This window comes from Pollicipes pollicipes, unplaced genomic scaffold (assembly GCF_011947565.3).
Source record: "Pollicipes pollicipes isolate AB1234 unplaced genomic scaffold, Ppol_2.1 Scaffold_1600;HRSCAF=1878_pilon_pilon_pilon, whole genome shotgun sequence".
Lineage (NCBI taxonomy): Eukaryota > Metazoa > Arthropoda > Thecostraca > Pollicipedomorpha > Pollicipedidae > Pollicipes > Pollicipes pollicipes.
This window is the reverse complement of record NW_023595962.1, coordinates 20124671-20135814: the sequence shown is the minus strand read 5'-3', so window position 1 is coordinate 20135814 and position 11144 is coordinate 20124671. Positions and strand designations below refer to the sequence as shown.

Genomic DNA, 11144 nt, shown 5'->3' with positions numbered 1-11144 from the left:
CCACCATAACGAGGAAGATGCTCACGGCTCTGCTGAATGGATCGAAAGATGTGATGATGTGTCGGCTACAAGTCTTTATTGAAACGAATGTAAGTAATCAATTCAACATTTCCAATACATTTCATCAATTTGCAATACATGGCACAGTCAAATACGTCAAATGAATTTATAATTTGAGGTTATTACTAAAGTTTGTTTCGATCAAGGGATATAGCCAAAACATTAATGCTAATCACTATTTTCTTGCTTATTAGAGGAAACTAGTTAAAAGAACTGTCCTATCTGGATGCAAAATGTTCGTCGCAAATGCGCTATAAACTTGCGATTTTAATTACATTCACATTCTCGGCTCCGGTTTAATTCCAAAGTTATGCGGTTCCAAGTCCAATTGCCGTAATAACTAGCACCAAAGTTCAATTACTTACATAGTAAAAATCGTGATTCGTGATTTATACTAGTACAGCCTTCTCGAAGAGCCAATTGGCCTTCATTATGTGTGTCAATCGTGCTCACGGACGCCAGATTTGAACAGCTAAGCAATGTATTGTTCTTTGTCTTGAACACCAGGTGGCCGCCAGTGGGGTGGTGGGATATAAATGACGTTTTCATGTCATCATCCATGCACGAATGACACTAAATACCTGGCACAGAATAATCTTCACATGTTTTGGAGAGTGCACCTCAGACATAGGACTTTGGGTGTTAATTATCAGAGCTGCGAAAAGCATCACTATCTTTAAGATGGTTTATCAGTCTGATTTCTCATACAGATATGAAACACCCTATTTAACAACAGCCATGGTCTAAGATCAGGAAAAGAGTGCGTCGATACGTGGCTGAGGCCCTATCCCAGTGTGGAGACCAACTTCAAATTGAGGGAAGTCGTCTTGGCGTTACTTTTCGCAGGACATCGTCATGGACACGGTGTAAACTTTACAGTGCGCACTGAAATATGGAACGGGGTACGACGTGGCATCACCTATGTATACTTTCAGCAATCGCCAAGTGAAGTGTTGAGCTGCTGGGGCGGGTTGGTGCGGTGTTGACCACCAAATGTTCTCCTAGGCATCTAAAGATTCCTACCAGCGATGAATACCATTGGGCTAGGCTGATCCAGTGGCAGATCTAAAGCTGCTGGGGGGGGGGGGGGGGGGGGGAGTGCGGAAGCGGCGTCCACCGCATCTGGAGATAAACACCGGAATCATGTGCGTCTGAAGTGCGGTGTCTAGGCTGGTTGCAGGCTGTTCTTTGAGTCTAGATCTGCCGCTGCAGGAGGAGGGGAGTGCGACGCCTGGGTCTGCTGCTGCTAGAAGAGAGTGAATCACCCGGGTCTTCCGACATCGTCTCTGGAGTCTCCTCGCCTTCTTGCCGGACAGTGCGCCTCATAACGATCCCATGACAGGTCTGTGGGACCGGCCATAGTCGGCTGAGGGTCACGGACGTTGGCAGGTGGTGAGACGGCCAATCACGCCTGCACAACGGACGCACGTTCTGAGGCGACAGCTCGGTTTCTGCGACTCATTCAGCCGCTCGTGACAGCACCGCAGACTGAACCGCTCGTGACAGTAGCGCGGACTGCGTGACAACCCCGCAGACTGAACCGCTCGTGACAGCCCCACAGACTGAACCGCTCGTGACAGCCCCGCAGACTGCGTGACCATCCCGCAGACTGAACCGCTCTTGACAGCCCCGCAGACTGCGTGACCATCCGCAGACTGAACCGCTCGTGACAGCCCCGCAGACTGCGTGACCATCCCGCAGACTGAACCGCTCGTGACAGCCCCGCAGACTGCGTGACCATCCCGCAGACTGAACCGCTCGTGACAGCCCCGCAGACTGCGTGACCATCCCGCAGACTGAACCGCTCGTGACAGCAACGCAGACTGCGTGACCATCCCGCAGACTGAACCGCTCGTGACAGCAACGCAGACTGCGTGACCATCCCGCACACTGAACCGCTCGTGACGGTCCCGCATATTAAACATTCGCAGACTGGATGCTCCATCAGTTCTTGGCTGCCTTGACTTTGCCTGTTGCGAGCCGCCGACGAAGTAACCCCAATGACATCACACACTGAATTGTGCAGATTGTAAACAGAGCCATGGACTTAACCTCGCACACAGAGACTTGAAAGCAATTGGCATCTCACAGTTGATGCACTGTGACTCTTAACTCACTAAGGCGTGATACATATTGTTCTGCAAAATGGGCATACCAAGTCGTTATTTACACCGGCACCTAGTCATTTGTACAGACATCATGTCCACACTTCGCCCTGTATTGTTACAAGATGTGAGACAACAAACAACCAAGCAAAAGGGAATCATGGTAATGCCAATGACATGATAGCGATAAACGCATGATAGCATGGCTTAAATCATTTATTCATCCACTTCAATTCAATTCAGCTCAGCATTCATTCAAATCAATCATCATTAAATCATTCATCATGACATCAATCATCATCATTCCCTTGCACCTTCTTGCGCCAGTTTGTGACACCAAGTCATGTAATTAACGGGACGCATTTTCAGCTCAACATGCTTCAACGAGTACCTTTCTCCCTTCCAGTGTTTCCAGGTAACTCCGTGCCAAGCCGTTTTGATGGCACCTTTGGCGTACTGCCCTGTCAGAGTTACATACATGCATGACTTGTGCCACCACGCACTCTTGTACACCACTGCACAATGCTTACTCCAGCTATCGTTGTCCTGATCCTTCGTTGAGAACTTGCAGTTGTTACAATATGTCAGGGAATCCCCAGTGTTTCCTTCATACTTACCAATTTTGATTGCGTACTTCTGCTGTTCAGTGCCGATGGAGAAGGGAGTATAAGTGGAGAAGGTGGAGGCGTTGTCCCAAGCCTTCAGATCCACACGTAACTGCATCTGATCCATGCTGGTCAGCAGGCTCATGTACTCGTTGCCCAGCCAGAACTCGCTGCTGAGGTTGCCGAAGCCCCACTTGTAGCTCTGCCAGCCCATGTTGAAGTCCTGGTGGTCGGCAACGTCCGCGCGCCTCATGAGCACCGTCCAGCCGCCGCCGTCCGTCTCCATGTCGCAGAAGACGCGGATGCCGCCGCCGTTGCCGCATACGGGTGGGAAGATGGTGTAGACGCCGCTGTGCTGGTGTCGCTGCTGGACGGCGGCACAGTCGGCCGGACGCCACTCGTCAACGGTCTGGAACTGGTCCCGGAAGCTGCACCGCTCCACGATGACAGTGGTGGCGCCGCTGCCGGTCGCTACGGCGACGGGACGCGCCTCCTCCAGCAGGGTGACCAGCCGCTGCTGCGTGTCGTTGAGCTGCGCCTGCAGCTGCTGCTCCGACTGGCGGATCTCCTGGCTGATGGTGTCCGCGAGGTCGGGCGGGCTGGCGGCGGCGGTAGCGGCGGGCGCCTTCGCTGCAAGCGCGGCTTGCCTGAGCTCGGCTAGGGTCTCTGTCAGCCGACTGCTGCCCACCTCCCTGTACAGCTGCAGTACGCTGTTGTCCAGCTGCGCCAGCTGCGTGTCCACCGTGTGTGTGAGCGTCTCCAGCCTCGCCGCCATCTGGATCAGACGCTCCTCCATCCTCTGCAGGATGCTGGGCGTGCCATAGCCGCCCTCCGGCTCTGTACCGATGCTGCTCTTCAACGGGATGTCGTGGGCTCCGGTGCCGTCTGCGCACAGAACACTGCACACCAGCAGAGAGCACACGAGGAGCCGCATCTTGACTGCCGCTGCCGTTGCTGCTGTCTAACTCTGCCCTCTGCACCACCAGCTCTCATTATATACCGACAGTTTGTTGACTTCCACAGCTCAGACAGTCTGGGTTTCCGCAGACCGCTTTGTTTACAGTTCGTACCGTGTACGACACTGACACTGGTGGGCTTCCCACGACTAGGCAGACATAAACACATAGCTAGGGCCGTTCCAGGGCAGCAGACCTTTCATCTTGACATGTGAGCCAGCATGCTTGGTTTGTCGTGGCTGGTGTCGTCTTCAGAGCGTAAACATCTAGTAAGCAGGTACTCCGATGCCTGGTATTTCCAAACATAAACATGTGACGGAGGCTCAGAGAGCCGTTGGAATCTGGACTGCGTCACGAGCGTGCCGAACCCGAGCATGAGCAGCTGTGTTTACAACCGTTGGCGTCACGTCGAGAGGTCAGCGATGGTGAGATCGTGTTGATGACTCACTTGGAAGGTCCGGCCCTGCTCAGACCACAGCACAAATCATACCATAAGGATGTTGATCGACAATCTCAGACGAATTACATGCCATGTGACAACTCTTGCCGTTTCGAGGCATTCTCGCATCGAAACACATCTTTCAATAGAAGATGACAATCCATAATGGCAACGCGAGTTTAGTATATCTAAACAGTATATTCGATAAGGTGCATTTAATGTTCCTCTAAAATCAGCTACGCAATTTCGCCGTCCATCAGTTCTTCGGTAGTTTGTCCAACAACCCCGGCTTATTACCTATTTGGCATTTGGGAAGGTCAAGCGAAAGATCACTTCTGCTTGAGTTAGTTTTCTTGTTATTTCAACCCAGCCACGTGACTACGCGGCAGGTTGTTGTAACTAACGTCGCCGGACAGACCAGGCGGAAAACATTGGGAGGGCATGACATTGTATCCTTTAACTTTGGGCAGGTGTAAGTCTTGAACGTCGTGACGTAGGAAACATGTGTCAACGGGTGCCTTCTAGAAGGAAACGGTCTTGAGGGATTTTAGAGCACAGTTGCTGATTTTTACCAGGGCAGTACCGTAAAACGTAGTAGACCATGGATTTCGTCAACCGATAGCCTCTCTTTCCAAAAATCCTATTACGCCTCTAACGATGTCATAATTTAGTGGAACGTCGCAGCGAGGCGTCTCGATCATAAACATGGCAGAAGCATACTTGCTTTCCAGTCAACATCGATAGGGTTGCGATGCATCCGTAAAATATTTCTGCTAGGAGTTAATTCTGCTAGGAGTTAACATAATTCAGAGTTTAGTCTGTCACGGCTCACCTACACAAATACTATAAGTTAATATACTGAAACTACTCCAGATGTCTGAAGGAAAATGCACAAACCTCATGCAGAATGGTGCAAATCATGCTCCGTGTTATATTCATCCACAGACTGGCCTAAATACAGTGGTCACATTCAGATGTGCGGAGCATGAATAGAATGAGCACATCGGAAAAAGGATCCCACACAAACATAACCATCCTGTTTTGAGTACAGTAGTCTGCTCGTTACACTCATCCCTGTTCGTGCCGGTGTCCAGGGTCTTGGCCAGAGGCCTGCACACACCTTTTCCATTTACGTGTGGAAATAACAGAAACTTACTGCAGGCACAACACAATTTTGGCGTGTGCCAAAATTCCCCCATTTTTATTTATTGACCGGCCGGTTATCCGTAATTATATGCACCGATGCCTTCTCTTCGGGCTCTTAAGTGTTCGGAATAATTCCGGAGCATGTGTAGAGCGGCAATACCAGCTGGTGCTGGCAGAAGAGCTGTCTCCCTGATTGCACCAGTGTAAAAAACGCCAGTGTTCTATTCACTGAGTAGGGGACCAATACCCACAGTGCACGCGCGACCATAATGCTATCAGAAGAGCCGTTCCACATTTAAAGATATTGAGGCAAGCGTCAGATACTGTAAAGGCCAGAGCAACATGACCCCGTTGTTTTGAGCCTCAGCACACACTGTAGCCGCGACCGATTACAAACCGCGGGCGGCGTGTCCGCCGGCACAGCATCATCAACCCGCGCAGGGTGCCCGAATCCGGAACACGTCACAGCACGGCCGACAGTGCACGTGCGCTACACTGCCTCCCACGAACACGATGAAAAGAGGGAAAAAGCTATTCCGATAATCTCAGTTCCCAGAATACTTTGTTTGCTTCCGTCATCTCCCAGATCCACCAACACCCGAGACACTTGCACTCTCCCGACACGACGCAACCGGTGCGGCCACGAGAACACTTCGCGGATTGGATGAATCCACGGATTATGAGTAAATCCACGGGCCCGGTTGGACTGGATCAGAAATTCGCACAAAAACATGGTTTGGGACCGGACTGGAGTTCCAAATTTGCCTGCTCACGCCGATTAAGCGGATTGAAAATTAATGAAACGGAGTTTTTTGCTCCGTAGCTGCTCAATTGCTCAATGCAGACATCAGTTTTAAGAATAATATCTAGACCAAAAAATTAGGTGCATTCAATTCCAAGCAGCGCAAAAACGAGCCTCGACAATTTTTTTGTGTGTGATAAAACTGACTTGATTAGAATGAGTGACACGAAGATGTGCTGCAATCGAAAATAAGTTGTTCCATTCCTTCCACGTTCACTATTTCATATAATGATAAAATAGCCCAACTTATTATAATATACTCACCTTTGGGCTAGCTATCTCATGTTTGGCCAGTACCTCATCCAGAAGATGTTGTTTGGTCGTCCTACCAGTGATCGAGTTAAGGCATGACTCTGGGACCGTCACGCAGCACGTGCTCTCCTTCCGCTAGAAGTAGGGTGATGGTTGAATTGACTCCAAACCGTAAACACCATTGGTGCATGGGACCTTTTATCGTGTTTGCAGTCAGTATCTCTCTTGAGTGTTCTTGTGCACGAGGTGGTTGCACTCCTGGCTCAATCCAGAGTACTGAACATTTGTCCCCCTCGCTGGACGTGCAAAAATGTCCGGCGCGTGCGGCAGTGGCTAGCTGTCTAGCCTCACTAATGCATTTACTGTGAGCTTTCAGTTCGCACAAACCCAGACAGTGCCGTCGTTTTCCGCACGTGAATCAGTGGTGCTGCCCAGCTAATGTGAGCCACTGGCTCTGGAGCCCCGGCGGCGACGTTCTTCTGTAGCTGCTCCTGGACGGTTTCCTTGAAGCAGAACGGCAGCGAACGTGCTCTGTAGAATCTGGGCTGCACACTTTTGTCAACATCAGGAAGCAGCTTGATGCCCTTGAGCTCGCCCATTCCAGGCTCAAATGCCCGTTGATATATTTTTTCTTAAAACACCAACTTCAACATTTTCTACAACATCCTCTGACGTCTATTTGATTGGAATTCACGTTAATCAGTGACGACCTAGAAATGCGTTCAGTTCCCTTACACCAACCCGACATTGGACTTATCACGTTTTTAGCCCTTGTATGAAACATGCGTTCTGAATCTCCTAGGCACCGGAATGACGTCACCGGTGAAGGATCTCAGCTTGACAGAGCAGAGCCTCAGCTTGGGACGAACCCAGAGTGATAGAGCATGTATTTAACGCTAGAACCAGTACCTAACTCCATGCTCACATGCGTCTCCTGGAAGCGAACATCGCGGCGAAAAGAATCAGGGCCCATTTGCTTCATGCTTTCCGAACCTGGCCTGCTCGTGCTTGCTTTCTGCTGAGTGGGTTTTTGACGTTCACCCTCAGACAGCTGTCCCAGTCCTCTTGGTCTGACGCGTCGATGACGCTGACCTCTCGCTGCCGGCCGTCACCACAACCCTGAGGGCGCCACCCACTGGGCAGATCACCTGCCGTGTTCTTTCAATGCGTTAGGCAAGCCCTCGGAACATTTCCAACTCCAATGCAATTAAAGCATTTTTACTTTCGGAAACGGCGAACACCCATATCGTGGTAATCTCCAGTGCATCGTCATTGCAACGCCAGCAACGTGGCTCGACCGACGTCATACGGGGTCGGTTTTCACAGCCTGGATGGTTCCAGCATTCTCACAATTATAGATAGCAGGTCAGCGTCCTTGGTTGAGGCCACCATACCGAGGAAGATACTCACGGCTTTGCTGAATGAATTGATGGATGTGATGATGTGTCGGCAACATGCCTTTATTGAAACGAATGCCAGTAATAAGCTCAACAGTAGAATGCATTTAATCAATTTGGTGTACAACACATAGTCAAGGACGTCAAATATATTTCTAATTTGAAGTTATTACTCAAGTTTGTATTGATCAAGGAATGTAGACAAAACATCATTGCATCTACCTGTATATGCTTCTGTTTTTACGAGGAATAAATAGAAAGGTACTGTCTTATCTAGATGCAAAATCTTCCTCCCAAATGCACTAACGGCTCACGCTTTTACTTGCATTCACATGCTTGGTTATGCGTTATTATGACTCTCTCTGATTCTAGGTCTTATTGCCGTGATAACTAGCACCCAAGTTCAACCTTTTATGTAGTACAAAACGTGATTCGCGGTTTACGCTCGTACAGCCTGCTCTAAGAGCCAGCTAGCCTTCAATGTGTTTGCAAGTCGTGCTCACAGGCGCCAGACATGAAAGGATAAGCATGCAATTTTTTTTTTGTTGTCTTGAACGCCGCATGGCCAGTGCGGTGGCAGGATTTAAATGACGTTTCTTTGTCACCATCCATGCATGAATAAGCATGAAATAGCCTGCACAAAATAACCTCCGCATGTTTTGGAGCGTGCATCTCAGACACGGGATTTTAGTGTTAAATAGCAGGGATGTGAACTGCACCTAACGATCTTTCAATGGCTATCTCAGGTCGAAGACTGTGATGTGCAATGATGGTCCGTCTCGTTGGCCCGCTCCTACGCTTCTGCCTCGAAGTGTGAGTTGGGGCCGCCGCTTGGCGGCGGGCCGGGAGCGGGGGAGTGTTTGAGCGGCTGCTGGGAGGGGAGGGTGTCAATATCAGTGTCTGAACAATACAAGCTATTTCGGCATTATGGCGGGACTCGATGTAAAGTTGATTCCTGAGTTTGATGGATCGGACGAGGCAAATGTCGTGCAGTGGATCGATAAAATGGAAATGATATGCACGCTTTGTCGGCGCGATGAAGAGCAAGCGAAGACGCGATAGGAGGTCGTCATACCGTTGCGACTGAAGAGAGGCGTGCTGTCAGTATACCGGCAGTTGCCAGCAGCGGATAAGAAGGATCAAGAGAAGATAAAAGGTGCGTTAAAGAGGGCCTTTGCTTTTGATGAGTTCACAGCTTATGAACGATTCATGGATCGTAAACTCGGAGCGGGGGAGTCGGTAAATGTAGATGTTTTCCTCGCGGAGCTCCAGCAGCTTGCGTCATTGTTCGGGGGGCGGGGGATCAGGGAAGGTGGCCTTTGCTGAGCATTTGTGGCGGGGCTACCGGAAGCTGTGAAGCAGGTGCTGAAGGCGGGAGCGCCAGTGGATTCGCTTTCCCTGAACGAACTTGCGGACCGGGCCCGCGCCGTGTTACGCGAAGAGTCACACGCGGCCGCCATGTTTGCTGGCGCGAGGCGGCCAGTGGCGCCGCCAGGTGGCGGTGGTAGGCGGCGAGGCCCGTGTCTTACCTGCGAGGAGTCACGCACATCGCCCGCGAGTGCCCACGTGACCGACGCTTTGCAGGCGGGCAGTGGCAGTCGGCTGCAGGTGGCGGCTCACGTCCGTACACGGCACGCGGAGGTGATCCACCCGCCCTTCAGTGCTACCGTTGTCGGGCATGGCGACGCACCGCCGCCCGCTGCCCAAACGGGGAGCGAGAGGAGGCACCTGCGCCGGCCTCCTCTCAAGACTGAGACATCTTACTGGCGCGCTACCGGTGAGAGAGTTGGAAATCGATGGGGCACGGCGCACCGTGCTCATTGACTCTGAGTGCACACGGGCGCTGGTGCACGGGTCCGTGTGCCGTCGGTGGCGGAGGCGAACAGTGTATGTGGTGACTGCAAGCGGCCAGCAGCTGGAGTGTGCGGTCACTGGGGACATTCAGCGCGCTGTGCCAGGCTGCCGGGCAGTGGAGGTGAGCGCCCTGGCTGGGCTGTGTGGCGTGGAAGCGGACCGGGGGCAGCCCGCCGAGTGAGCAGCTGAGCACAATGGATGAGTACCCGGTGCCGGCGGAGGCGCGCGCCGAGTACGAGGCAGAACTTGACAATTGGATCAGGGATGGCTGGCTGCGTGAGTACGATGAGAGACAGCTGGGTCCACCGAATGGATCGATACCGTTGATGGTGGTAGTGCAAAGGACGAAAGTGCGGTTGGTCATGGATTTTAGATCCCTGAATCGCCATGTGACGGCCTCCACGGCCGACGCGGACGTTTGTGCAGAGCGTTTGCGCAGGTGGCAACAGATGGGGTCTGTTGTGGCGCTGCTGGATTTGAAGAAAGCGTTTCTGAGATTCACGTGGAGGAGGCTCTCTGGCCGTACCAGACCGTCTGGTTCAGGGGGAAAAGGTTCGCGCTGACAAGGCTCGGCTTCGGGCTAAACGTTGCGCCATCAATCATGCAAACGGTGCTGGACATGACCGTGGCACAGGACTCGCGTGTCGCGGCAGCTGTTTCGACGTAGGTTGATGCCATTCTGGTGGACGAGGCCAAGCTGCCTGCCTCCGAGGTGGCCAAGCATCTCCGAGCCTATGGCCTTGAGAGCAAAACCCCAGAGCGAGCGAAGGACAGCGCTCGCATTCTCGGACTGAGGGTCTGGGGGAGCCGACTGGAAACCTGAAATGGAGCAGAGACAATCAGATCAAGGACGTGACAAAGCCATTGACGAGGTGAAAGGTGTTCTCCATCTGCGGGCAGCTGGCCAGCCACCATCCGGTCTGCGGCTGGCTCCGCCCAGCTGCCTCGTTCGTCAGACGATTGGTCAGTGAAGTGACGAACGGCTGGGACGACCCCATCGAGGATGTGAACGTGCAGCGGCTGGTTGAGAAGCTGATGGCCAGAGCGAAGACCAACCGCCCGGCTAACGGTCGACGGGACGTGAGCGGTGATGCGATGGCTGTCTGGACCGACGTGAGCTCGCTGGCGCTCGGTGCGATCCTCGAGGTAAATGGAGAAGTGGTGGAAGATGCCAGCTGGCTCCTTCGGCCGGATGATGGGCTCATATCAAACCCTCAGAGCTGGATGCTATGCTGAAGTGGATTAACATGGCTCTCCAGTGGCGAGCTGTGAACATAGACACCGTCACAGACTCGCACGGTGTTGCAGTGGGTTATGGACGCTCTCAGTGGCAGGGCACGTCTGAGATCGAAGGCTGCATCGGAGATACTGATTCGAAGTAGGCTCTGTGCGCTCAAGTCTTTGGTGGACGAGTACGACCTTAAAATTCGTGTTAGATACGCTCCCTCTGCATCCAACAGAACAGACACCCTGACCAGGGTGCCGGGGAAATGCCTGCGTGTGCGAGACGCAGCGGATGTGACTGCCG

At 52.2% G+C, this 11144-nt stretch overlaps 1 protein-coding gene across 1 annotated transcript; it reads right to left on the bottom strand.

Moving 5' to 3' along the window:
• Positions 1 to 2091: 2091 nt before the first annotated feature.
• LOC119092024 (techylectin-5B) lies at positions 2092 to 3724 on the bottom strand. Its single transcript, XM_037214979.1, has one exon. The coding sequence runs from the start codon at positions 3702 to 3704 to the stop codon at positions 2466 to 2468; it is 1239 nt and encodes a 412-aa protein (XP_037070874.1). The 5' UTR covers positions 3705 to 3724; the 3' UTR covers positions 2092 to 2465.
• Positions 3725 to 11144: the final 7420 nt, after the last annotated feature.